Source organism: Choloepus didactylus, chromosome 22 (genome assembly GCF_015220235.1).
Source record: "Choloepus didactylus isolate mChoDid1 chromosome 22, mChoDid1.pri, whole genome shotgun sequence".
Lineage (NCBI taxonomy): Eukaryota > Metazoa > Chordata > Mammalia > Pilosa > Megalonychidae > Choloepus > Choloepus didactylus.
In genome coordinates this window covers 30,098,005-30,125,630 of record NC_051328.1, presented here as the reverse complement: position 1 = coordinate 30,125,630, position 27,626 = coordinate 30,098,005, and the positions used below count along the sequence as shown (strand labels likewise).

The 27,626-nt window shown below is 37.9% G+C and overlaps 1 protein-coding gene across 4 annotated transcripts in view; it reads left to right on the top strand.

Annotated features, from left to right (window-relative positions):
• WDR59 (WD repeat domain 59) overlaps window positions 1–27,626 on the top strand; it is a 138,115-nt gene that overhangs the window by 43,304 nt on the left and 67,185 nt on the right. For all 4 annotated transcript variants that reach the window (XM_037815684.1, XM_037815685.1, XM_037815683.1 and 1 more), the window contains exons 9-12: window positions 19,740–19,817; window positions 21,346–21,502; window positions 24,743–24,822; window positions 25,860–25,992. In XM_037815684.1, coding sequence (XP_037671612.1) covers window positions 19,740–19,817; window positions 21,346–21,502; window positions 24,743–24,822; window positions 25,860–25,992 — 448 coding nt within the window. The remainder of the gene's footprint in view (window positions 1–19,739; window positions 19,818–21,345; window positions 21,503–24,742; window positions 24,823–25,859; window positions 25,993–27,626) is intronic.

Genomic DNA, 27,626 nt, shown 5'->3' with positions numbered 1-27,626 from the left:
GAAATCAAATTTCTAATGCTTTAGATATACTGCTCTTTAAAAAGGCCTCAAATGTTTGCTGAAGCTGTAACTCAGGGGAAAAAAATTAGCAAATTTTTATAAAGTTTTAAAAGAAATATTGAGTATATAATGAAGAAAGTTCAGATAATGTTCCTAATGAAAATGACTCCCTGGACAAATTAGACTACTTTGATAATTTTGGTTTATAAACATGTATTCTCCTGATTTTATCACAGTATAAAAAAGATGTTAGCATGCTCTTCTAACTTAAGTAAGACTTGGATTTATTTTCTCATGGTAAGCTTAATTAAACTTCCTAAATTACATAAATATTTTTATGGATTATATAAATTATCATTTCCACAAATGTTTTTTTTTTAATTTTATTTTGAAATAAATTCAAACTTACAGAAACAGTTGCAAAAACAATACAAACCCCATACACAGAATTCCAGCATACCCCGACTCCCATCCCCCGATACCCCGATCCACCAACTTTAACGTCCTGTCACGCCACCATTTCTTTCTTTCCCTCCCTCTTTCCCTCCCTCCCTATCTATCATCCATCATCTATTGCTCTGTCTTCTGAACATATGAGAGCAAGCTCTACACATCTTTGAACAAACAATATAATTCACATACACATTTCCCATGAACAAGAACATTCTTTTATGTAATCCCATTAAGTGCAGCTAAGAAGTTCAAGAAATTCAGCATTGATACAAAGCTTACATTCTATATTTCCTTATTTTTTTCTCATGTCCCAACTGTGTCCCTTTGAGCCTCCTCTCCTCCATCCTCAGATCCCATCCAGGGTCATCCTTGACATTTAATTGTCATCTATTTAGACTGTCTTTTTTTTTCAATTGTGGAAACATATATACAGCCTAAATCTTCCCATTCCACCCCCTCCCTAGCCTTCCATTAGTGGGATTAATCACATTTAGAATGTTACAATGCTATCACCTTCCCACCATCCATTCCTAGAAATTTCCCTTCACTCCAAACAGAAACCCTACACTCATTTCTTAACTCTTCATTGCCCCTTCCCCCACTTCTTGGAACCCCTGCTCTACTATTCATCTCTATGGTCATATTCTCTGATCCTTTCTTTGTGTTTACCGTGGGGCTTAAATTTAACCTCTTAAATCCGTAACAATCTTGTTTTTCTTTGATACCAACTTAACTTTAATAGGACACATAAACTATGTTCCTATACTCCATCATTCCCCCACCTTTACGTAGTTCTTGTCAAATATTACATATTTTACATTGAGTCCAAAACCACTGGTTTATCATTGCAGTTTATGTATTTTAGATCCTGTAGGAAGTAAATAGTGGAGTTACAAATCAAAAATGCAGTAGTATTGGTATTTATATTTACCATGTGATCTTTACTGGAAATTTTTATTTCTTCATGTAGTTTCAGTCAATTGTTTAGTGTCCCTTCCTTTAAGCCTGCTCAACTCCCTTTAGCATTTCTTATAGGACTGATCTACTGGTGATGAAGTTCCTCAGCTTTTGATTGTCCGGGAATGTTTTCATCTCCCCCTCATTTTTACCCTCCAGGTGTTTGTGAATTCTCCAAGTTTCTGATGGTTATTGACTTCTATTTGTATTCCATTGTGGTCAGAGAATGTGCTTTGAACAAATTCAATTTCTTTTTTTTTTTAATTTATTGAGGCTTGTTTTATGTCCCAGCATACGGTCCATTCTGGAGAAAGATTCATGATCACTAGAGAAGAATGTGTCCCAGTGACCTGGGATGTAATGTTCTATACATGTCTGTTAAAATTCTCTATATCTCTCTCTCCTTTCTTTGTTTCTCTGTGTGTAGGGCTCCCTTTAGTATCTGAAGTAGGGCAGGTCTTTTATTAGCAAAATCTCTTAGCATTTGTTTGTCTGTGAAAAATTTAAGCTCTCCCTCAAATTTGAAGGAGAGTTTTTCTGGATAAAGTATTCTTGGTTGGAAATTTTTCTCTCTCAGAATTTTAAATATGTCGTGCCACTGCCTTCTTGCCTCCATGGTGGCCGCTGAGCAGTCACTACTTAGTCTTATGTTGTTTCCTTTGTATGTGGTGAATAGCTTTTCTCTTGCTGCTTTCAGAACTTGCTCCTTCTCTTCAGCATTTGATAGTCTGATCAGAATATGTCTTGGTGTGGGTTTATTTGGATTTATTCTATTTGGAGTTTTCTGGGCATTTATGCTTTGTGTATTTATATTGTGTAGAAGGTTTGGGAAGTTTTCCCCACAATTTTTTTGAAAACTCTTTCTAGACCCGTATCCTTCTTTTCCCCTTCTGGGACACCAATGACTCTTAAATTTGGATGTTTTATTTTATCTATCATATCCCTGAGATCCGTTTCGATTTTTTCATTTTTTTTCCCCATTCTTTCTTTTGTTCTTTCATTTTCCATTCTGTGGTCCTCAAGGAGGCTGAGTTGTTGTTCAGTTCCCTCTAATCTTGTATTATGAGTATCCAGAGTCTTTTTAATTTGGCCAACAGTTTCTTTTATTTCCATAAGATCTTCTATTTTTTTATTTACTCTTGCAATGTCTTCTTTATGCTCTTCATGTCCTTTATATCCTGTGCCATGCTCTCATTGTCTGTCTGTAGTTCTTTGATTAATTGTGCCAAGTACTGTGTCTCTTCTGATCTTTTGATTTGGGTGTTTGGGTTTGGGTTCTCCATATCATCTGGTTTTATCATATGCTTTAAGATTTTCTGTTGTTTTTGGCCTGTTGGCATTTGCTTTACTTGATCTCTCATTTGTCAGAACTGCAGCTTGGTGGCATACAGTTTCTCTAAATAACCAGCAGATGGCGTCTGTGAGTCACCTATTTGCCTCAAGTCAGTTCTCCCCAACTTTGTCTTTGTGGTGTGTGGGGATCTGATTCTTGTGGGGTTTAATTGGTGCGCTAAATTTGGGCGTGTTGTTGGTGCTGTCAGCCGTGAATGTGGGGCATGTGTCTGGGTGGTTAGGGAGGCAGGGCAGCTTTAATAATCAAACTTCCCAGATGTTCCCAGAGATTTAAGGCTGTTGCAAGAACCTAAGCCTTCATTTCAGTCTTGCTACAGATTGTCTCTGCTGCTGACCCACAAGTCCTTGGTATTGCTGTAGGGTCCCTGGGATTTCCGAGCAGGTCCCCCTTCTCAGTCATGCTCTTCCAGGACCTCTGCTGAGGGAAGGTTGTGCCACGTCAGAAGTGTGCGCTGGCCCTCCAGCCAAGCCATGCAGGGGCATTCCCAGCCTGCTGTAAAGATGGCTGAATGGGATGTGTTAATTTTCCCGTTTTCGCACAGCTCTGCCTTCCCAGATCCAGGACAATTAGCTGTGGGTGCACTAAAGGCCACTGTCCAAGGCCGATATTGTGGCATATGTGCAGTGCTGCGGGAGAGACTCCCCATCACACTGGGTTTCTTGGCGCGGCTCTGGGCTGTGGGTCCAGCCCCGGGCAGGAGCATCCCCAGCTCACCAGGGAGATGGCTGCAAGAGGCGTGGTTTCTTTCTCCTTTTGGCTCCCCTCTGCTCCTCTGGCCCTGAGACAATCAACAGTGGGTGTGGGAAGGGCTGTCCTCCATGCCAGACACCAAGGCGTTGGCCCAGCCCACTCCTGCCATGCTTCACTGCTCCTGCTGTGCTTCACTGCGCGGTTCCCCCCATCCTATCGGCAGCCGCTCCTGGGTTTTTGTTTTTTTTTTTGAAAGAACTAGTCCGCCTCCAAATGGCAACCCACCATTTCCCCACACTGCAGCGCAGCCACTGGACTCTCAGCCGGCTCACTCACTCATTTCAGAATGCAGACTCCCAGTTTCACCAAATGCACAGTCCCTGTGAATTTAGCAGACCTTGTCTGGCTGGTGCATTGCTGGAATGGGTATTCTGGGTCACTTTCTGGTTTTCATCTAGTATTTTTCACGGAGGTGTTTTTTTGCCCTGTTTCTCCTAGCTGCCATCTTAGGTTCTCTCCACAAAATTTTTAAAATTATAAAAATGTAAAAATTATATGTTAAGTAAATTGAATTATAGTAACTGATGTCTTTTAAGTGTTTGCTTTCATGGACTTTTTATAATACCAAAGATCAGAAGGACTTAGCTATTTTGTTGTAGTATCAGGAGAAATTTGTTTAATGGCTCTCTGATAAACATTTTTTTTACATTTTTTGTGAATTATAACGTATATACAGAAAAGTAATGACTTTCAAAGTACGTTTTAACAAGTGGTTATAGAGAATATTTCAAAGTATAGTGTGGGTTACAGTTCTACACTTTCAGTTATTTCCTTCTAGCTTTTCTAAAACCCTAGAGACTAAAAAAAAAAAAAAAAATCTGTATAATGATTCAGTAGTCATAATATTTTGTTAAATCCTGTCTTGTCTGTTGCTACTCCTCCCTCTCATTTAATCACTGTCTCAATCTTCCGGGATATCTGGGCAATGACCGCTCTAACTTGTTCATATTGAAAAGGGGTGTTGACATCATAGGGAAGGGGGATGCAGCTGGTTGATGTTCTTGAAGAGACTGATGACTCTGCGTTTTGGGATTTATCTGGCATAGGAACAATCTGGAGGTTTTAAGTTTCTGAGAAATAAACTTAGTGAGTGAAACTTTTATAGAATCTCAGCTAGGAACCTGGGTATTCTTTAGGATTTTTGGGAATACTGTTCGTTTGGGCTTGGCTTACTGTGACCATCTGCAGCATCTAACTGAAGCTTGCATAAGAGTAACCCCCAGGATAGCCTGTCAACTCTATTTGAAATATCTTAGCTCCTGAAATCTTATTTTGTTAAAGTTCTTTTCCTCATTTTGGTCAAGAAGGCATTCTCAATCCCTTGATACCAGAGCCAGGCTCGTTCCTGGGAGTCATGTCCCAGGTCTCCAGGGAGACTCACAGCCCTGGGAGTCACGTCCCACATAGGGGGGAGGGTAATTAATTTATTTTTAGAGTTGGGCTTAGAGAGAGAAAGGCCACATCTGAGCAAAAAAAGAAGTTCTCTGTAAGTGACTCTTAGGCATAGTTATAGGAAGGCTGAGCCTCCCCTTTACAGCAGTAAGTTTCATAAGAGCATGACTCAAGATCGAGGGCTTGACTTGTTAAGTAGGGGATACCTAATTTCCCATAGCAAATACTCTGTCCGGAATAAACAGTCATCTCACACTATGTTCACTTAGTTGTACAATCATCAGTACTCTCAATTTTAAGCAATTATCGTAACCTAGAACACCACATAACCTGCCCCCCCACAATTATTTACCCCTAGTATTCGTGTGGTGTGGTACTAGTAAGGTATTCCTATTAAATATAGTCCATAGTATACAATAGGTAGTTTTTCACATATACCACTCTGTTGTTAACTCTTTGTACAAGTCTCATATACCTTGGAAGTAGATCATGCAAGAACTTATTTATTTTTATAGTGCTAATCTGTGGGATACACAACTTTAAACAATCCCTTTCAATCATGTTCACCTTCAATACCACACTGATACTTAGAATCCCTTTAACAAACTGTCATCACCCCCATCCATTCCCATACTTTAAGTACAACCTCGTTAACAAGTCTGTACATATTAGGTAATCATTCCCCCTTCTCTAGCTTCTGTTTCTCTCTAAGTCCCTTTTAGTCTACATTTTAAGACACTAATTTTGCATTATTAGGGGGTTCATATTAGTGATATCATACTATATCTCTCCTTTTGTGTCTGACTTATTTCACTCAGCATTATGTCCTCTGGCTTCATCCATGTTGTCACCTGTTTCAGGACCCCATTCTTTCTTACTGCTGCATAGTATTCCATCATATGTATATACCACATTTTGTTTACCCACGCGTTGGTTGAAGGACACTTGGATTGTTTCCATCTTCTGGCAATCGTGAATAATGCCGCCATGAACATCGGTTTGCAAATGTCTGTTTGTGTCACTGCTTTCAGATCTTCTGGGTATAGTAGTACAATTATAGTAGTGCAATTGCCGGGTCGTAGGGTAACTATATTTAGTTTTCTGAGGAACCGACAAACTGTCTTCCACAGCAGCTGTACCATTATACATTCCCACCAGCAGTGGATAAGCATTCCATTTTTTCCACATCCTCTCCAGCATTTGTAGTTTCCTGTTTGTTTAATGGTAGCCATTCTTTTGGTATGAAATGATATCTCATTGTGGTTTTGATTTGCATTTCCCTCATGGCTTATGAAGATTAAGATTTTTTCATGTGCTTTTTAGCCATTTGTATTTCCTCTTCAGAAAAATGTCTTTCATATCTTTTGCCTGTTTTATAATTGGGCTATTGTACTTTTGTCATTGAGTTGTATGATTTCTTTATGCTGGGTATCAGTCCCTTATCAGATATATGGTTTCCAAATATTTTTTCCCGTTGAGTTGGCTGCTTTTTCACCTTTTTGATAAAGTCCTTTGAGGCATAGAAGCATTTGATTTTGAGGAGTTCCCGTTTATTTATTTGTTCTTTTCTTACTTGTGCTTTGAGTATAAGAATCAAAGAAGCTATATCTCCTATTACTAGGTCTTGAAGTCTGATAAACTTTTTTTTAAATTCAGTTTTATTGAGATATTTTCACAAAAAACACAGTCATCCACAATGTACAGTCAGTTGTTCACAGTTGATAAACTCTCGATATCAACTTTTGTTCCTTTATGGAATGTCAACTTAAATAGTAATTTCAAAATCTTTAAGTTAGTTTTCAGACCTTGGACTAATATTAAATTGAGTTTAATTAATGAACAACCTTTGAATATCTGGACAATTTCAAGTAAGATGAATTTTTTTAAATTAGATTACCAAAAAATAGTTTATACATAGACACACATGCACACAAAACACACCTATCCTTGATTCTTTTTTTTTAAAACAAAAATGCCAGTATTTTATTAAAAGTTTGCAAACATTTCTGAAAGCTCACACACATAAAACACTATACAGTATTGACAATCTGGTAAAACTGCTGACTGAAAACAGGGGTTAATTGTTATATGGGCAGAGTTCTTCTGTTTTAATTATATTTTACCAGAAAGAAGCTGTAACTCATACAATGAAACTATAAAATAGTAGACTTATTTCCATAAGCTACACTGGAACAAGTAATATAGCTACCCCTATACCACTTTTCAGTATGTTTCCAATTAATTACATTTTCCCTCCGTATGTTTCCAATTAATTACATTTTCCCTCATTCCTGTTCTTCATACATTTGAGTTGCCCTGAGCCCAGCAGGGTACTAATGGGCTTTCTAGCTGAAAAGAGGCATAATGTGGATGATCTTAGAAGTAAGATTCATCATCCAACAAGTATTTTGATTCCGTACTGTGTGGCAGATGCTGGTGTATAAAGCTGCCTTCAACTCACCACTTACTCAACGAATAAAGAAGGTGGGGCTTACCCAACAAACAGGGTATAGAGCTGATTCTTGGTAAAATGACCCAAGGTGCTTATGAACTTGTTCTTCTCTCTTCTCTCTGTGGTCCAGGCCTATTCCCTAGAGGATTCTGCAGGCTTAGCAGAGCCCCAGTGCCACAGCATCATTATGCCCCATTCTGCATATAGTGTTCAAGGGAGCCAGAGAATCAGCTGATAAATTCCTAAGAAATTTTACTCTCCCAGCTTGGCTGATCAGATTTTCTTCTTAAGCTCTTTTTGTTAACTTGACCCTTATCTACATAAAGCAGTGTTTCTTTGGTAAGTTTCAAGGTTCATTCAAGTCATAAATATTGGTTTCTGAACTTGGAAGTTGACCACCATTTCTCACCCCAACCTTCCCTCCCCATAAAACCCATTGGTATAAAAGATTTTTCACCTGTAGTAAACTAACTAATCAATTTAGATCCATTTAGTTTTTTTTATGCAATTTTATTGAGCTATAATCATATAACATACAGTCATTCAAAGTGTACAATCAGTTGTTCACAGTATCATCATATAGTTGTACATTCATCACCGCAGTCAAACTTTGAACATTTTCATTATTTGAAAAATAAAATACAGATTAAAATAAAAAAGAATATCCAAACATCCTATTTCCCTCCTCCCCCCATTGTTCATTTATTTTTTTAAAAATACAGTATAATTGAGTAAAATTAAACACACACCCTATAGTCATCCACAGTGTACAGTTATTCACAGCACCATAATATATTTGGGTGTTCATCAACAGAATCATTTGAACCTTTTCCTTATTCCAAAATAAAAATAAGAGCAAATGAACACCTAAATCATTCCATCCCTTCCATCCCACCCTATTCTTCATCTAATTTTTGTCCCCATTTTTCCACTCATCTGTCTATCTGGGTAAAGGGAGTGTGAGCCACAAGGTTTTCACAATCACACAGTCACACTGTGCAAGCTACTTAGTTATACATTAGTCTTCAAGAACTTGATTCTTATTTTTATACTTTATTTTCCAAAAGTTAAACAGATCAAAAAGGATGTACAAATACCTTTTCATCATGTTAGTATACAGGTCTATTTTTGCTGCTTTAAGAATGTAAAATATTCAGTATCAGCACATATTTTGTGGAGAAAAGTGGTCTGAAATGCTGGGCTCCCTCCCCTTCTGGATTGGGCCCTGCAGTTACTCACTGCTGGGTCAGCTCTCTGAGGCCTTCAGACAGATCCTTTTCATATTTTGTTCAGCTTTCTTGGTTGTTCTCAGTGGGAAGACTGGTTTAAACTACTTAGTCCATCATTGCCAAAAGCATAAGTTCTTTTATTTATTATTTTTTTCATTAAAAAAAAACTTTATAACATTTCAAGTGTATACAAAAGTAGAGAGGATAATAGGAACCCCGTATGTCTATTGCTCAGCTGCAACAGTTATCCATTCATGGCCAGTCTCATTTCACTTGGGCCACCTTGTGCCTTCACCCCCCAGATGTCATGTTATTTCATACACCTCTCATCTCTTTTTCTTTTAAATTCAGTTTTATTGAGATATATTCACAAATCATGCAGTCATCTGTGATGTATGATCAACTAACTGTTCACAGTACCATCATATAGTTGTACATTCATCACCCCAATCTATTTTTTGAACATTTTCCTTGTACCAGAAAAAGTAAAAATAAGAATAAAAAATAAAAGTGAAAAAGAGCACCCAACCCACCTCCCCCACCCTATCTCATCTCTTTTTTTTTTTAATTCAGTTTTATTGAAATATATTCACAAACCATACAGTCATCCATGGTATACAATCAACTGTTCACAGTATTATCATATAGTTATGCGTTCATCACCACAATCTATTTCTGAACATTTTCCTTACATCAGAAAGAATCAGAATAAGAATAAAAAATAAAAGTGAAAAGAGAATACCCAAACCATCCCCCCATCCCACCCTATTTGTCGTTTAGTTTTTACTCCCATTTTTCTACTGATTTTTTTTCAATTTTTTAACTTTGTTTATCAAAAAATTAAAAACAAACAGGCAAACAACAACCAAAAAAACCCCACAACATTTCAAACAAAGCAATGGATTAAGGAAAACAAATAACCTAAAATAACTACTTTGCTTCCAATATGTTCCTACCATACCCCAAGAAAATTAATAAACCATGTCCAAACAGAGGAGTAAGAAAAACAAATAATCTAAAATAACTACATTGCTTCCAACATGTTCCTACCATACCCCAAGAAAATTAACAACTCCTAAGAAAACAAAGGAATAAGAGAAAAAAAAACCTAAAATAACTCTATTGCTTCCAACATGATCTTACTATATCCAAGAAAGTTTATAAACCATAATCATTCCTGAGCATTCCCATAACATTGAGATTACCCTCCATAGTTTATCTGTTCTTATTAGATTATCATTCCCCCTCCACTAATTGGTATCTCTAGGTCCCCTACATTCTACAGTATAAAACATTGTACATTTTTCACAGAATTCACATTAGTGGTAACATACAATATCTCTCTTTTTGTGCCTGGCTTATTTTGCTCAGCATTATGTCTTTTTTTTTTTTTTTTTAATCTTCATTTTGTTGAGATATATTCATATACCACGCAGTCATACAAAACAAATCGTACTTTCGATTGTTCACAGTACCATTACATAGTTGTACATTCATCACCCAAATCAATCCCTGACACCTTCATTAGCACACACACAAAAATAACAAGAATAATAATTAGAGTGAAAAGGAGCAATTGAAGTAAAAAAGAACACTGGGTACCTTTGTCTGTTTGTTTCCTTCCCCTATTTTTCTACTCATCCATCCATAAACTAGACAAAGTGGAGTGTGGTCCTTATGGCTTTCCCAATCCCCTTGTCACCCCTCATAAGCTACATTTTTATACAACTGTCTTCGAGATTCATGGGTTCTGGGTTGTAGTTTGATAGTTTCAGGTATCCACCACCAGCTACCCCAATTCTTTAGAACCTAAAAAGGGTTGTCTAAAGTGTGCGTAAGAGTGCCCACCAGAGTGACCTCTCGGCTCCTTTTGGATTCTCTCTGCCACTGAAGCTTATTTCATTTCCTTTCACATCCCCCTTTTGGTCAAGAAGATGTTCTCCGTCCCACGATGCCAGGTCTACATTCCTCCCCGGGAGTCATATTCCACGTTGCCAGGGAGATTCACTCCCCTGGGTGTCTGATCCCACGTAGGGGGGAGGGCAGTGATTTCACCTTTCAAGTTGGCTTAGCTAGAGAGACAGGGCCACATCTGAGCAACAAAGAGGCATTCGGGAGGAGGCTCTTAGGCACAACCATAGGGAGGCCTAGCCTCTCCTTTGCAGCAACCGTCTTCCCAAGAGTAAAACCTGTGGTAGAGGGCTCAACCCATCAAACCACCAGTCCCCTATGTCTGCAGTCATGTTAGCAACCATGGAGGTGGGGTAGGCGAATACCCCTGCATTCTCCACAGGCTCCTCAAGGGGGCACTGCATCTTTTTTTTTCCTTGTTTTTTTTTTTTTTTTTTAACTTTCCCTTCTTTTTTAAATCAACTGTATGAAAAAAAAGTTAAAAAGAAAACGAACATACAATAAAAGAACATTTCAAAGAGACCATAACAAGGGAGTAAGAAAAAGACAAGTAACCTAAGATAACTGCTTAACTTCCAACATGTTCCTACTTTACCCCAAGAAAGTTACCTAATATAGCAACATTTCTGTGAACTTGCTCCTACTATATCCATCAGAAATTAATAGACCATAGTCACTCCTGGGCATCCCCAGAACGTTAAATAGCTTATCTGTTCTTCTTGGATTATTGTTCCCCCTTCCTTAATTGCTCTCTATTGCTAGTTCCCCTACATTCTAAGTTATAAGCCATTTGTTTTACATTTTTCAAAGTTCACATTAGTGGTAGCATATAATATTTCTCTTTTTGTGCCTGGCTTATTTCGCTTAGCATTATGTCTTCAAGGTTCATCCATGTTGTCATATGTTTCACGAGATTGTTCCTTCTTACTGCCGCGTAGTATTCCATCGTGTGTATATACCACATTTTATTTATCCACTCATCTGTTGAAGGACATTTGGGTTGTTTCCATCTCTTGGCAATTGTGAATAATGCTGCTATGAACATTGGCGTGCAGATATCTGTTCGTGTCACTGCTTTCCGATCTTCCGGGTATATACCGAGAAATGCAATCGCTGGATCGAATGGTAACTCTATATCTAGTTTTCTAAGGAACTGCCAGACTGACTTCCAGAGTGGCTGAACCATTATACAGTCCCACCAACAGTGAATAAGAGTTCCAATTGCTCCACATCCCCTCCAGCATTTGTAGTTTCCTGTTTGTTTAATGGCAGCCATTCTCATCGGTGTTAGATGGTATCTCATTGTGGTCTTAATTTGCATCTCTCTAATAGCTAGTGAAGCTGAACATTTTTTCATGTGTTTCTTGGCCATTTGTATTTCCTCTTCAGAGAACTGTCTTTTCATTTCTTTTGCCCATTTTATAATTGGGCCGACTGTACTACTGTCATTGAGTTGTAGGATTTCTTTATATATGCAAGATATCAGTCTTTTGTCAGATACATGGTTTCCAAAAATTTTTTCCCATTGAGTTGGCTGCCTCTTTACCTTTTTGAGAAATTCCTTTGAGGTGCAGAAACTTCTAAGCTTGAGGAGTTCCCATTTATCTATTTTCTCTTTTGTTGCTTGTGCTTTGGGTGTAAAGTCTAGGAAGTGGCCGCCTAATACAAGGTCTTGAAGATGTTTTCCTACATTATCTTCTAGGAGTTTTATGGTACTTTCTTTTATATTGAGATCTTTGGTCCATTTTGAGTTAATTTTTGTGTAGGGTGTGAGGTAGGGGTCCTCTTTCATTCTTTTGGATATGGATATCCAACTCTCCCAGCCCCATTTGTTGAAAAGACCATTATGACTCAGTTCAGTGACTTTGGGGGCCTTATCAAAGATCAGTCGGCCATAGATCTGAGGGTCTATCTCCGAATTCTCAATTCGATTCCATTGATCTATATGTCTATCTTTGTGCCAGTACCATGCTGTTTTGGCAACTGTGGCTTTATAATAAGCTTCAAAGTCAGGGAGTGTAAGTCCTCCCGCTTCGTTTTTCTTTTTTAGAGTGTCTTTAGCAATTCGAGGCATCTTCCCTTTCCAAATAAATTTGATAACTAGCTTTTCCAAGTCTGCATAGTAGGTTGTTGGAATTTTGATTGGGATTGCATTGAATCTGTAGATGAGTTTGGGTAGAATTGACATCTTAATGACATTTAGCCTTCCTATCCATGAACATGGAATATTTTTCCATCTTTTAAGGTCCCCTTCTATTTCTTTTAGTAGAGTTATGTAGTTTTCTTTGTATAGGTCTTTTACATCTTTGGTTAAATTTATTCCTAGGTACTTGATTTTTTTAGTTGCTATTGAAAATGGTATCTTTTTCTTGAGTGTCTCTTCAGTTTGTTCATTTCTAGCATATAGAAACATTGCTGACTTATGTGCATTAACCTTGTATCCCGCTACTTTGCTAAATTTGTTTATTAGCTCTAGTAGCTGTATCGTCGATTTCTCAGGGTTTTCTAGATATAAGATCATATCATCTGCAAACAATGACAGTTTTACTTCTTCTTTTCCAATTTGGATGCCTTTCATTTCTTTGTCTTGCCGGATTGCCCTGGCTAGCACTTCCAGCACAATGTTGAATAACAGTGGTGATAGCGGGCATCCTTGTCTTGTTCCTGATCTTAGAGGGAAGGCTTTCAGTCTCTCACCATTGAGTACTATGCTGGCTGTGGGTTTTTCATATATGCTCTTTATCATGTTGAGGAAGTTTCCTTCAATTTCTACCTTTTGAAGTGTTTTTATCAAAAAGGGATGTTGGATTTTGTCAAATGCTTTTTCAGCATCTATTGAGATGATCAATTAATTTTTCCCTTTTGACTTGTTAATGTGTTGTAATACATGGATTGATTTTCTTATGTTGAACCATCCTTGCATGCCCGGAATGAACCCCACTTGGTCATGGTGTATGATTTTTTTAATGTGTCTTTGGATTCGATTTGCAAGTATTTTGTTGAGGATTTTTGCATCTATATTCATTAGGGAGATTGGCCGGTAGTTTTCCTTTTTTGTAACATCTTTGCCTGGTTTTGGTATTAGATTGATGTTAGCTTCATAAAATGAGTTAGGTAGTGTTCCATTTTCTTCAATGTTTTGAAAGAGTTTGAGTAAGATTGGTGTCAGTTCTTTCTGGAAAGTTTGGTAGAATTCCCCTGTGAAGCCATCTGGTCCTGGGCATTTATTTGTGGGAAGATTTTTGATGACTGATTGGATCTCTTTGCTTGTGATGGGTTGGTTGAGGTCTTCTATTTCTTCTCTGGTGAGTCTGGGTTGTTCATATGTTTCCAGGAAATTGTCCATTTCCTCTACATTATCCAGTTTGTTGCCATACAGTTGTTCATAGTATCCTCTTATAATTTTTTTAATTTCTTCAGGATCTGCAGTTATGTCACCTTTTTCATTCATTATTTTGTTTATATGGGTCTTCTCTCTTTTTGATTTTGTCAGTCTAGCTAGGGGCTTGTCAATCTTGTTGATCTTCTCAAAGAACCAACTTTTGGTGATATTTATCCTCTCTATTGTTTTTTTGTTCTCTATGTCATTTATTTCTGCTTTAATCCTTGTTATTTCTTTTCTTGTACTTGGTTTAGGATTGGTTTGCTGTTCATTTTCTAGCTTCTTCAGTTGATCCATTAGTTCTTTGATTTTGGCTCTTTCTTCCTTTTTAATATATGCGTTTAGTGCTATAAATTTCCCCCTTAGCACTGCTTTTGCTGCATCCCATAGGTTTTGGTATGTTGTGTTCTCATTTTCATTCGTCTCTATATATTTAGCAATTTCTCTTGCTATTTCTTCTTTAACCCACTGATTGTTTAGGAGTGTGTTGTTTAACCTCCAGGTATTTGTGAATTTTCTAAGTCTCTGATGGTTATTGACTTCTAATTGTATTCCATTGTGGTCAGAGAATGTGCTTTGAATAATTTCAATCTTTTTAAATTTATTGAGGCTTGTTTTATGTCCCAGCATATGATCTATTCTGGAGAAAGTTCCGTGAGCACTAGAAAAGTATGTGTATCCTGGTGATTTGGGATGTAATGTCCTGTATATGTCTGTTAAATCTAATTCATTTATCAGATTGTTTCGGTTTTCAATTTCCTTATTGGTCTTCTGTCTGGTTGATCTATCTATAGGAGAGAGTGATGTGTTGAAGTCTCCCACAATTATTGTGGAAACATCAATTGCTTCCTTTAGTTTTGCCAGTGTTTGTCTCGTGTATTTTGTGGCACCTTGGTTGGGTGCATAGATATTTACGATTGTTATTTCTTCTTGCTGAATTGCCCCTTTTATTAGTATGTAGTGGCCTTCTTTGTCTCTCAAAACATCCCTGCATTTGAAGTCTATTTTATCTGAGATTAATATTGCTACACCTGCTTTCTTTTGGCTGTAGCTTGCATGAAATATTTTTTTCCATCCTTTCACTTTCAGTTTCTTTGTGTCCCTGTGTCTAAGATGAGTCTCTTGTATGCAACATATTGATGGTTCATTTTTTTTGATCCATTCTGCGAATCTATATCTTTTAATTGGGGAGTTTAATCCATTTACATTCAACGTTATAACCGTGAAGGCATTTCTTGAATCAGCCATCTTATCCTTTGGTTTATGTTTGTCATGTTTTTCACCTCTCTCTATTAATATCCTTTATTGTACCCATACCGAATCTCTTTAGTACTGAACCTTTCTCCAAGTCTCTCTGTCCTTTCTTTGTTTCTCTGTCTGTAGGGCTCCCTTGAGTATCTCCACTAGGGCAGGTCTCTTGTTAGCAAATTCTCTCAGCATTTGTTTGTCTGTGAAAAATTTAAGCTCTCCCTCAAATTTGAAGGAGAGCTTTGCTGGAGAAAGTATTCTTGGCTGGAAATTTTTCTCACTCAGAATTTTAAATATATCGTGCCACTGCCTTCTCGCCTCCATGGTGGCTGCTGAGTAATCACTACTTAGTCTTATGCTGTTTCCTTTGTATGTGGTGAATTGCTTTTCTCTTGCTGCTTTCAGAACTTGCTCCTTCTCTTCTGTGTTTGATAGTGTGATCAGTATATGTCTCGGAGTGGGTTTATTTGGATTTATTCTATTTGGAGTTCGCTGAGCATTTATGATTTGTGTATTTATGTTGTTTAGAAGATTTGGGAAGTTTTCCCCAACAATTTTTTTGAATACTCTTCCTAGACCTTTACCCTTTCCTTCCCCTTCTGGAACACCAATGAGTCTTATATTCGGACATTTTATATTATCTATCATATCCCTGAGGTCCATTTCGATTTTTTCAATTTTTTTCCCCATTCTTTCTTTTATGCTTTCATTTTCCATTCTGTCATCTTCCAGGTCACTGATTCGTTGTTCAACTTCCTCTAGTCTTGTACTATGAGTGTCCAGAATCTTTTTAATTTGGTCAACAGTTTCTTTAATTTCCATAAGATCATCCATTTTTTTATTTAGTCTTGCAATGTCTTCTTTATGCTCTTCTAGGGTCTTCTTGATTTCCTTTATCTCCCGTACTATGGTCTCATTGTTCATCTTTAGTTCTTTGAGTAGCTGCTCTAGGTGCTGTGTCTCTTCTGGTCTTTTGATTTGGGTGCTTGGGCTTGGGTTATCCATATCGTCTGGTTTTTTCATATGCTTTATAATTTTCTGTTGTTTTTAGCCTCGTGGCATTTGCTGAACTTGATAGGGTTCTTTTAGGATTTGTAGACCAATTGAAGTCCTTATCTCTAATTTATCAGATCTACAGCTTCTTGGAGTACACTTTCTCTAACTAACCAGCAGGTGGCGTCCACGAGCCACCTGTTCTCCACAAGCCAGTTCTCCCCTGCTTAGCCTTTTTGGTGAGTGGGGGAGTGAGTCTTGTGGGGTCCAATTGGTGTACCAAGCTTGCGTGTGTAGTTGGTGTTGCCTGCCCTGTATATGGGGCGTGTTTCTGGGCAGTCAGGGAGGGGGGGTGGCCCTAACAATCAAATCTCCCTGGTGATCCTAGAGTTTTAAAGCTGCTGCAATAGTCTAATCCTTCAGTTCAGTCCTGCCACAGTTTGTCTCTGTCACTGACCCACAAGTCCTTGGTATTGGCGTATGGCTCCTGAGACTTGCAAGTGGGCCCCTCTTCCAGGCCGTGCACCCCTGGTCCTCTGTTGAGGGATGACTGTGCTATGTCACAGGTGAGTGCCGTCCCCCCAGGGCAGTTCTGGGCTGCTGGGCTGTGTAGGGAAGCTCCCAGTCTGCTGAAATGATGGCTGAATGGGGCTTTGTTAATTCACACTGCTCTACCTTCCCAACTCTGGGACAATCAGCTGAGGTTGCAGGGAAGGCTAATGTCCACGCCCAGTTTTGTGGTGTGTGCCTGTTATTTGAAGCACTTCCGTCACACTGGGTTGTCTGGGGCAGTTCTGGGCTATGGGGCTGGCGATGGGCAGGAGTGTTTCCTGTCCACCAGGATGATGGCTGTGAGCGGACACCCCCCTTTTCTTGGGAAGTTGTGGTGGTTAGTGAATTTTCTCAGCCACTGGATTATTGCGTTTTGTCTCAGAGCTCTCCTAGTTCTGCTCTTGACTTGACCTGCCCAAATAGTAAGTCTTTGAAGCTTTCTGTATTGGGCTTCTTAGAGTAATTATTTTAGAAAAAGAAAAAAGGATTAAAAAAAAAACAAAAAAAAAAACCGGGCCCTCCTCAGAGATCTAATGGGTTATTGAAATGCTAAGAGACAAAGCAACCAGGGCCATTAAGGAAAGGTCCACAGGGCAGAGAGATCAGCTTTTCTTCGGGATTTGCATATGCGCCTCAGGGCCCTTCCCCTTTCTATGTTCACCAGAACTCCAAAAATCCTCCGCTTTTATTTTGGTGTTTTTGGTGTTGTTTTTTTTCTATGCCTGTCTCCTCTCTGCTGGGCTGGCTGCTCTCAGATTCTCTGGTGTCTGGTCTCAGTCTATCTATGCTTGGAGTTTGTATCAGTAGAATGAGTTTCCGATAAGGGCTGCCACTGCAGTTCTCCCTTCTCCTTCCCGGAGCTGACAGCCCCTCCTCCCCCGGGACTGAGCCTGGCAGGGAGGGGCGCGGGTCCCCTGGCCGCAAAAGCTTACAGATTTCGCTGATCTCAGCAGTTCCACGTTTTCATGAGTGTTGTATGAAGTATGCCCAAAGTCAGATTGCTCTGTGGTGTCCAGTCCACGCAGTTCCTGGCTTTCTACCTACTTTCCTGGAGGAGTAACTAAAACATACAGCTCACCAGTCTCTCATCTCTTTTTAAAAACATTTTAATTAATGTATGTAACAGATTCAGTAAAATGCACAAAGTACGCTAACCCTAAGTGTACATCTTGATGAATTTTGCACATGTATACGCTCAGGTAACTGCTCCCAGATCAAGATATAGAACATTTCCAGCACCTCAGAAAATTGCCACATGCCCTTTCCCAGTCAGTACTACCCTCCAGAGACAATCACTGTTCTGAATTCTGTCACCATTGATTAGTTTTCCTTGCTCTTAAACTTCATATTATTGGAATCAAACAGTATGTACTCTTGTGTGTTTGGCTTCTTTCACTTAACCTGATATCTACAGTGAGATTCATTCATTTTGTTGTAGGTATCAGCAATTTATTATTTACTCATGTAATGTGCAACAATTTATTTATCCATTCTTCTATTTATGGGCAATTGGGTTATTTCCAGTTTTGGGCTCTTATGAGGAAAGCAAGCTATCAACATTCTTTTATGTCTTTGGATGGCATATAGACTCATTTCTCTGGGGCATATACTTAGAAGTAGGATTGCTGGGTCGTAGGATAGCATATATTTAACCTCAGTAAATAAGGCCAAACAGCTTGTCGAAAGTGGTTGTATCAATAATTGAGAGTTCCAGTTGTTCCATATACATCCCAACACTTTGTATTGTAAGTCTTTTCTTCTCATCTTTTTGTTGAAGTTATCATACAGGAAAAAAAAAATGACCTCTTTTTCATGTTCATTTGGGTAACTACCACCACAATCAAGATTCAGAATAGTTCCATTACCCCAAAAAACTACCTAGTGCTATATTCACAATCAAACCCTTACACTGCCTCCAAGAATGTCATGTAAATGGAATCATACAGCATGTAACCTTTTGAGACTGGCTTCTTTTGCTCAGCATATTGCCTTTAAGATTAATGCAAGTTGCTTCAGGAATCAAGAGTTCTTAGACTTTTTATTGCTGAGTAGTAATCCATTGTATGGATATACCACGATTTATTATCTAGCCATTGTTGAGGTACATTTGAGGTGTTTCCAGTTTTTTATGATTGTGATTAGAGCTGCTATAAACACTCATGTACAGATTTCTCTTTGAAGAGAAGTTTTCATTTTTCTAGGGTAAATACGTAGGATTAGGATTGCTAAATCATATGGTAGTGTATGTTTAACTTTTTAAGAAACTGCCAAACTGTTTTCCAGAATGACTCCTGTCATCTGATTTGGAAAATAATGTCTTAATACCTGAATGGTTCAGTGTTTCAAGTTTGGTTTTCGTGCCTTTGGTGCTCTGTGATTTCCTGCTTTGGTGATAAATGCTTAGTTCTAAGTATTTTTGTCCCTCACATGAGATGCATAGGCAGCTCTAAGGTAGAGTTTTTTTCTGAGTTACCTTTGTATATCCTTCGGCCTCTAGTCCCACACCTTAAGTGTTGGAATGAATGAATGAGTATGTACTTGAATGAACTGGTATCCAGAATTGGTGTTCCTGTGTGACCTTGGGCAAGTTATAGCATTTAGTAGTTTAGATTTTACGTTTGAAAAAGAAATAACATCCATTATATGGTTGTTATAAAGATTAAATGGGGTAAAAAAAACTTAAAACTCTAAATGCAGTAAGTAGTCAGTACATTGCAGCTATTATCCTGCCTAGTGTAATAGTGATAAAGGATCAACACATGTCACTTTTAGCTTTCAATGACGAAGGTCGTTAAATAGGCAGGCAGACTGACAATGATCTGCCTCAGTTGATGGGCCTCTTGAAGTAGGGGAAATTCTCCTCTAATGTTTGTAAATGTGTAAGGGAGGTTTTCTTTGTGTGTCTGTCACAGTAACATCGTTATGGGGGCTGAACTAAAATACACTACTGGAATGTATCTTTAGAGGACAAAAGGCAATGAGTTTGAAGGTTATGCTTATTTCAATAGTTGAGTTTTTTTTAAATGGCATTTATTTCACAAATTATCCCACTTTTCTTTCTTCTAGTTCTGGGATTACCGGCAACCTCGGAAGTACCTCAATATTCTCCCTTGCCAGGTGCCTGTCTGGAAGGCCAGATACACGGTGAGTGAGACGCCCTGCCTCTCCGCCTCTTGGTGGGAAATTTCACATCAGTGCTTCAGAGACAAGGGGCCAAGGAACATTTTCTCTTTTTTTCTTTGTGAGGCAGTTTTCCTTTCCTCTGTTCTGTTGGTTTGGAAAAGAGGGTAAAGGTGATAATGATGACATAAAAACTGGTATCTATTTTATCTATTTTAAATTTTACCCTTGGAATGTTGGGTCAGTATATATATTAGAATTGCTAACAAAGCTAGACAGAGAAGCTCGGCACTGAAAAGAGGTTCACTAATGGTAGGGGAGCATGGTGGGATGGAGATAGAGGGTCAAGAGGCTTTAAATCAATGGATTGTAGAGGAAAGAACTCTGGCTTTGGATTCAGAGGACCTGGATTTTGGGCCTGAGTCTGCCATTTTAACATTTTTGTGGCACTGGGCAAATCACTTGTTTTTGATTAGCAGTTTCCTCCTCTGTGGAATATGAGAAACAATTTCTACTGTGCCTTTCTTGTGAAATAATGTATATGAAAGTGCTTTATAAACCATAAAATGCTATACAAATATAGGGAGTAGGCTATTACTAAACTTTCAACAATTTTTTCTCTGCCACATTGATAGCTGCTTATCGGAGATGACATATTTCTTTTAATGTCAATCTAAATATTAGATTAGGGAGAGTAAAACTACCTGTGTACATTGGGTTGTCACCACGGGGCATTGTGGAGCACAGAAGATAATTTGGGTATTATATTGTTTTGCATCTGGGAACACTTGCCAAGAAATTAGACACTTTTTTAATGAATTGAAATACTTCTCTGGATTAATATGTTAAATAAAATAATATGTTAAATAAAATAATATTGTAAATAAAAAATAATATGTTAAGTAAAATAATGTTAAATAAAAAATAAATAGAAAAGTGCTTCCATGTGAGGAGGTGAAGGTAAATGTGCTCTTACATGACTATAGTCTCTTCCTTAAAGAACAGAGATTAATTATAAACCAATTGAGCCTCTTAGCTACCCAGCAGATTGGATTTTGGTAATTAAAACATGTCAGTCCTGAAATTATGAGGTTTTTCTTTGAATAGTTGTAGTATGGAGGCAGTAGGAAGTGACGCTTCACGTGGGTGGTGAATTTCTGGTGCATTTCCACATGGAAAGAATCATATTTGTTGCTCATGCTGGGAAAGCACTCTCTTAACTCTTGAGTGGGAACTCATGGAGAAAGGCTAGGATGCAACATGGTGTATTCCAAAACAGTAGTCAGAACCATTTTCTTATTTTAGGGTGAAAAAGTTCTTCTCAAGTATTTGGTTGGGACTTATTTTTCATTTGCTGTGGTTCTTTTCATAAGCATAGAAGAGGGTATATGTGATGGTCAACTTAAAGTATTTGGAAAAATTTTCCCCAGGTGGGTTGGCACTTCCATCATCTAATTTATTTTAGTTAGGGAGCAATTCCCATTTTTGCTAACTCAAGACTCAGTTGATTCTCCCTGGAATAATCACATGCTTTTCCCTTTCTTGCCCTAAGCCTTTCAGTAATGGATTAGTGACTGTGATGGTTCCACAGCTGCGGAGAGAAAATAGTCTTCTCCTTTGGAATGTCTTTGACTTGAACACCCCAGTTCATACCTTTGTGGGGCATGATGATGTGGTTCTGGAGTTCCAGTGGAGGAAACAAAAGGAAGGTGAATATAAGAGAAGACTTGCTGCCAGATCATCTTCTGAACCCTGTTGAACAACAGTACCAGTCAGTGCTTTGGTCATGTGAAAGGAGGACAGCAGAAATAGGGCTGGGCTTTAGGAATGAGAGAGTTGTAGGATCACCAACTTTAATAGCAGGCTGTGTATTAGTAGGGGTCTCCAGAGAAACAGAACCAACAGCACATATGTTGGTTTATTATAAGGAATTGACTAATGTGGCTGTGGAGGCTGAAAAGTCTGAACTCTGTAGGGCAGGCCACAGACTGGAGACTCTGATAAAGGTGATTATGAAGTCCTTAGTCTAAATTCCCCAGGGAAAGCTGGAAATTCTGGCAAGAACCGATATTGAACCAGAAATTCTTCTTCTGACCCCTGAAACCTTCAGTTCTTGGTTTTAAGACCTCTAACAGATTGGATGAGATTACCTGCATAGCTGAGGGCAATCTCCTTTGTTGGGTGCAGATGCAATAAACTGATTGTAGATGCAAATCCCATCTACTAAATACCTTTACGTATCAACTGGGCTCGTGTTTGACCAAAAACTGGACACCATAACCTAGCCAATTTGATCATGAAATTAACCAAGATGGGGAAAGGGAGTATGCAGCTGCTGTTCTTCCCCCAAATTCTCTCCTTTTCCCTGATTTTCAACATAGTCTGTCTCCTGCTTGGAAGAGATCTGCTATAGTAAGAAGTTGATATAATAGGAGTCAAGAAACCCTTGGCCTCAGTTTCTCCATCAACCTACCATACAGATTTAGTTAGAGCCTTTCTTTTCTTGAGATCTTATTGGCGCGATCTCTAAATTTTTTACAGAACAGACATATATTTCTTGGTGTTCTCATAATTATAGAAGGCAGGCCAGGCAGGTAGAGAGATTTGACTTGTCCAGAGTCCCAGGAAAGATCTCCAGTAGAACTTGGATTAGAGCAGTCATCATCTTATCCCAGTTTGTGACCTTCATGTTCCTCTTCTAGGATATTTTTGAAGTGAACTTTTGATCATCATTTTTAAGTTTCCCATCCTTATTTCCCAAATCTCTTTCTTCTAGAAACATGAGGCTACCTCCGGTCTTTATCCCACCAATTGCATGCTTGGCTTTTGGCCTTCAACTTAATGTCTTGCATTTTGCCATAGGAATATGTAGTTTCCCCACAGTCTGATAGGGAAGGGTTGACCTGTAGTATGGGGCTGAAATCAGAATTGCTCAGCAGCCCATTGTTACTTTCTCATCTCTTCTTTAAGCTGGTAGGATAGATTGTATAGACTAGGACTGTCTAGCCAGTACTGAAATAGTTAGTATAAGTTACAGGTTCAAAAAAAAATTTTTTTTGATTGTGAGATGTATCACGTGTCTAGAAAATTGCATAGAACATGTACAGTTTAACAAATAATTGTAAAGTAAAAATCTATGTAGCCACCACCAAGGTCAAGAAAGAGCATATTTCCAGAACCCCAGAAACTTCCTAATCACAACCCCTTCCTTTCTCACAGAGATAACACTATCCTAATGCTTATGATAGGCATTTTAGTTTTTTTTTTCCCTTATTGTTTTACCATCCACTTATGCATCCCTGAAAATAGTTTAGTTTTGCTTGCTTTTAAACCTTTGATAAATGTAATTATCCTTCATGTATGCTTCTATTTTGCTTCTCTCTCAACCTAATGTTGCTCCAGTTTATTTTTTACTCCTCTTAGTTTTTATTGGACCACCTCAGGCTTTGATTTTGATTTTTTACTGTGGGTGAAGCAGCCTTCAGAGAGATAGGAAGAGAATCGGGTGGTTGTGGCCAAGAGAAAAAGATATTTCATGAAGGAAGGAATAGTCATTGGTTTCAAGTGTTGCTGAAGGATCAAACTGCAGATTAAGAGAAAAGGATTTAATTTAACGAATAGAAAACTATATGATCATTAATAGAGGACATCCAAAAGCAGATTGAGGCTACAAGCCACATTGCAAAGTAGCATGAATAGAGGCATCAGAAAACAGTTTTGTGAGTGAAGGAGTAGAATAGGCCAGTTGGCAGAGTCCTGCTGCCCTCTATTTGAAGGCAAGGAGAAGAAGCAAGTGCCCTTTGGAAATGAGTGGGAATAGGGCTGAAGGCATAGTTAGAGGAGTTGACTTTAGAAAGGAATCAGGCATACCCTTTCCCCAAACAGGGACCTGAAGAGTCCAGATGTGGGTCAGAATATTGTTGATGCTAATGTGAATCTAGATGGTAGAACTCAGGCAGTGATTCACAGTAGTTGCTGTTTTGTTGTCAGGAATGAAAAAGGATACTTTAATTAATTGAGAGTAAAGGCTGTGTTGAAGATACTGACCTGGAGAAGGACCTGATTGATGGAAAGAGAACAGGCTCTTGTTTTGCTACTAACTCATCCTGTTACCTTGGACAAGCCATTTTCTCTGCTGCCTCAGTTTCCCCATCCATAGAAGGAGGGAAGAGGATGAAATGATTTTTAAATTTTTTACTCTCTGACGATGGCCTTGAAAGATTTTCTAGTTACTGCATAATTATCCTGGAATATCCTGATCTTCATAAAGCTCTTTCATACAGCATCCAAAGCCTTATAAAGGCTTAGAATAATTTCCCTTTGACCAAATTTAATATGTGAAAATATAAGTTAATCAATTAAGAACATTAGAGAGTGGTTATTCAATTTATAAAGAGATGCATTTCTTTACCAAAAACTCTTGTAAACAGTAAGATACCATGATGCATTTAAAACAATTCATTTTACAAAAAATATATTTATCCTCAGCTCCTCAAGAGCATATAAAAAAAGGAAGAATATTTGTAGAGGTGAAAGTTTAGTGTGACATTAAATCCCAGCATCTTTCTTCACCTGCTGATGTGCCAGTTATTAGTTCACTTCGTTTAAATTTCTGCTCAAATGTGACTTCTTCAGGGAGTCCTATCTAAAAATAGTTCCCCCATCAGTCTCTGTCCTTTCATCCTGTGTTATTTTTCATAACACTTATCACTACCTGATATTATATTATATATTTAAGTGTCTATTTCTATCACTGAAATGTGAGGTCCATAAAGATAGAGATTGTTTTATTCATGTATAGTCCTAGAGTCTAGAACAGTGCCAGGCCCTCAGGAGATGTTCATAAATATTTGTTGAATGAATGAATGATTCTCAATCCATTGCGACCTGTAGCAAAGTTCATTTTGAAGTCAGAAAAATTTCTGGGATCCTCATTTGGTTATTTCTAGGGTCAAAGGATTACCAACTGGTTACGTGGTCCCGCGATCAGACCTTGAGGATGTGGCGGGTGGATTTCCAGATGCAGAGGGTATGTATTCAATGCTGTTGTGAGGGAATGTAACTGTATACTCTAGAAACTTTTTTAAAAATAAAAGATTTGGTATTTGTGGAAGTTAAAGGATACATGATAAACATTTAATGCATACTTTCGGGTTGGCTGAGTGGCTTGTGTAGGGCACACTGTGGATTTGAGGACTTAAAAGGGTGAACTTCAGTATTCATCACTTTAAGGACAAAAAGCTACTGAAATGTCTTTTTTGCTCTTGCTGTGATAAATAATAATATAGGTAGCATACTGAACACATGGCCTGGGAGCTTCCTTTTTTTTCTCTTTCTCTAAATGGGCGAGGAGACCCACCCTTGTACTCTGCTATGTTTGGAGCCCTCTGTTCCCTTCGAAAACACTTATTCTAGGAAGCCATTTTCGATTTTTACCTCCGGAGGATATCTGTCTCTTACATGAGCCACTGTGGTGCCTTGCGTGGACTGCTTTTGTGAACCTTACTTTGCTCTGCCTCATCACAGGCTACTGTCTTATCCTCATTTGATTCTAAATTCCTTGAGGGCAAGAATCATGTCTCACTTGTTCTTGTGTCCCCTGCAGTGCTCTGCATCCTGCTTTGCACAGAGCAGATAGAAAATGCTGGGTAGAATCTGTAGCACTGCTTAGAATGAAGTCACTTGAGCATTTTGACCAAGATTCACTACTTTATTGCCTTTTAAATAGATTTTCTCCAAAACACCATTTGCTCCAAATGTTTTGAGGTTATGATATGTTTGCTTGTGGGTTAGCTGAATAAACTCCATCAAGTTTTGGAATTTAAATGTTTTCTGAGGGTTGCATAAGCCATAAATGTGATGAAAGTTTCCAGGATAGAATAATAGAGTATATTATCCTGTGTATTTAACGAGGGAGAGTTGGTAATGGGCACAGCCCATTTTGATTGTATCTTGTCTTGCCTGACACTTCTCTATCCTTTGTGATTCCCATTTTTAAGTCAGAGCTTTTTACCCAAACATGTCTGCTAACTTCCCTAGACCTAGATCTTCTACCCTTTGTTTCAGCTTTGTGCAAATGACATCTTAGATGGTGTTGATGAGTTCATTGAGAGCATTTCTCTTCTGCCGGAGCCAGAGAAGACCCTTCACACTCAAGATACAGATCACCAGCACAACTCCAGCCATGGGGAGGAAGAAGGTAATTTGTCTAACTGATGTTTTAGGTGAGATGGTTCACTGTGTGTTTCATAGTTGCAGCAATGATTGAGGCAAGATCAGAACCCCAGAATTCTAACAATTGGTTGGGGGTGGGGTGGGGAGTCTTGGTAGAGCGGACAAGGGAGTGAATATCAAACTTAAAGAGGAGACATTTAAAAGGTAATTTGACATGGAGAAAGAATAAGAATCTTGTGAAGTTCAGTGGTATTTTTTAAACTTTCTGTAACTTGGACCAAAAGGACATAAAACTCAAATTAGAGGAAAAATCATGAAATGAGGGGGAATTAGCAGAAAAATGTGTATTGGAAGGCCCTCTTTATTTTTCTCCTAATTTGGAGAAATATTAGGGAACTTCAGGTGAAGGCTTTGTGTAAATAACATGTCTTAGTTACTTAAACTAAGTAAACCTTAGTTACTGAAGGTTTAAAATAAGATTTGATATCTGGTAGGATAATTCTTGAACTTCTGGAATTTTTTTATTTTTTGGTAAATGCTAGAATCCACTTGTAGCTTCCATTAAGGATCTGGTTGAGATTTAGATTAAAATTAGATTTTTACTGATTTTGCGGGGGAATAACATCTTTACAATAGTGAGACTTAACTCCATTAACATGCTTTATTCTATCTCTCTATTTATTTTGGTCTTGAATATCTCTCAATTTTGTTTCTTAATTTTCTCCGTAGAGGTTTTGTCCATCTTTTATTAGTTTTATTTCTGGGAACTTGACATTTTTAAGCTATTAAAAATGGATTCTAAAAATTTGTTTTCTCTTCATTGCTAACGTTATATATTTTTTAAAAATATAGTTCATTTGTGTATAATGATCTAGTAGATTGTTAAATTCTCTATTTTTATAATTTATCTTTAGATTATCTTGAATTTTCTGAATACGTAATCTCGATAACAGTTTTATTTTTCCCTTTCCAGTTTTTAGACCTGTTTTTTTTTCCTTTCATTTTTTTCTTTCCTTACTTTGCTGGCTGGGATCGTCAGTACAATATTGAACAGCAGTGAAAAAACACTATCCTTGCCTTGTTCTCAGTCACAAAGGGAAAGTAATATTGAGTTTAGGATTTTTATATTTATGTTCACATAGGAGATTGGTTTTTGATTTGTCTTTCCCTTAATGATTGGAGTCTTGATACTAATTTCATAAAATAAGTTAGAGAATATTTCTTGTTTTTTTTTTTCCCAGAAATACATTATCTTCCTTAGTGTTTGGTTGAACTTGCCGGTAAAGCCATCTGAGCCTAGAATTTTCTTCATAGGGAAATTTTTGCTGATCATTCAATTCTTTTAATAGTTTTCTAGTTCTTGTTTGGTCAGTTTTGGTAGGAATTTTTCTTTTTCATTTAATTTTCAAATTCAAAGGCATAAGGTTGTTTTTAATATCTTTTGATACTTCTAATGTCTGTAGCATTTGAAGACATATCTTTTTTCATTCCTAAATTGGTTATTATTGTCATTGCTCTCTCTTTGTTTCCTTTCTGATTATTCTTATCAGAGATTTGCCAACTTTTTGTTTTCTCTAAGTATCAACTTTGGTCTTTGTTGATACTCTATTGTATGTTTGTTTTCCATTTCATTCATTTCTGCTCATAATTATCTTTATC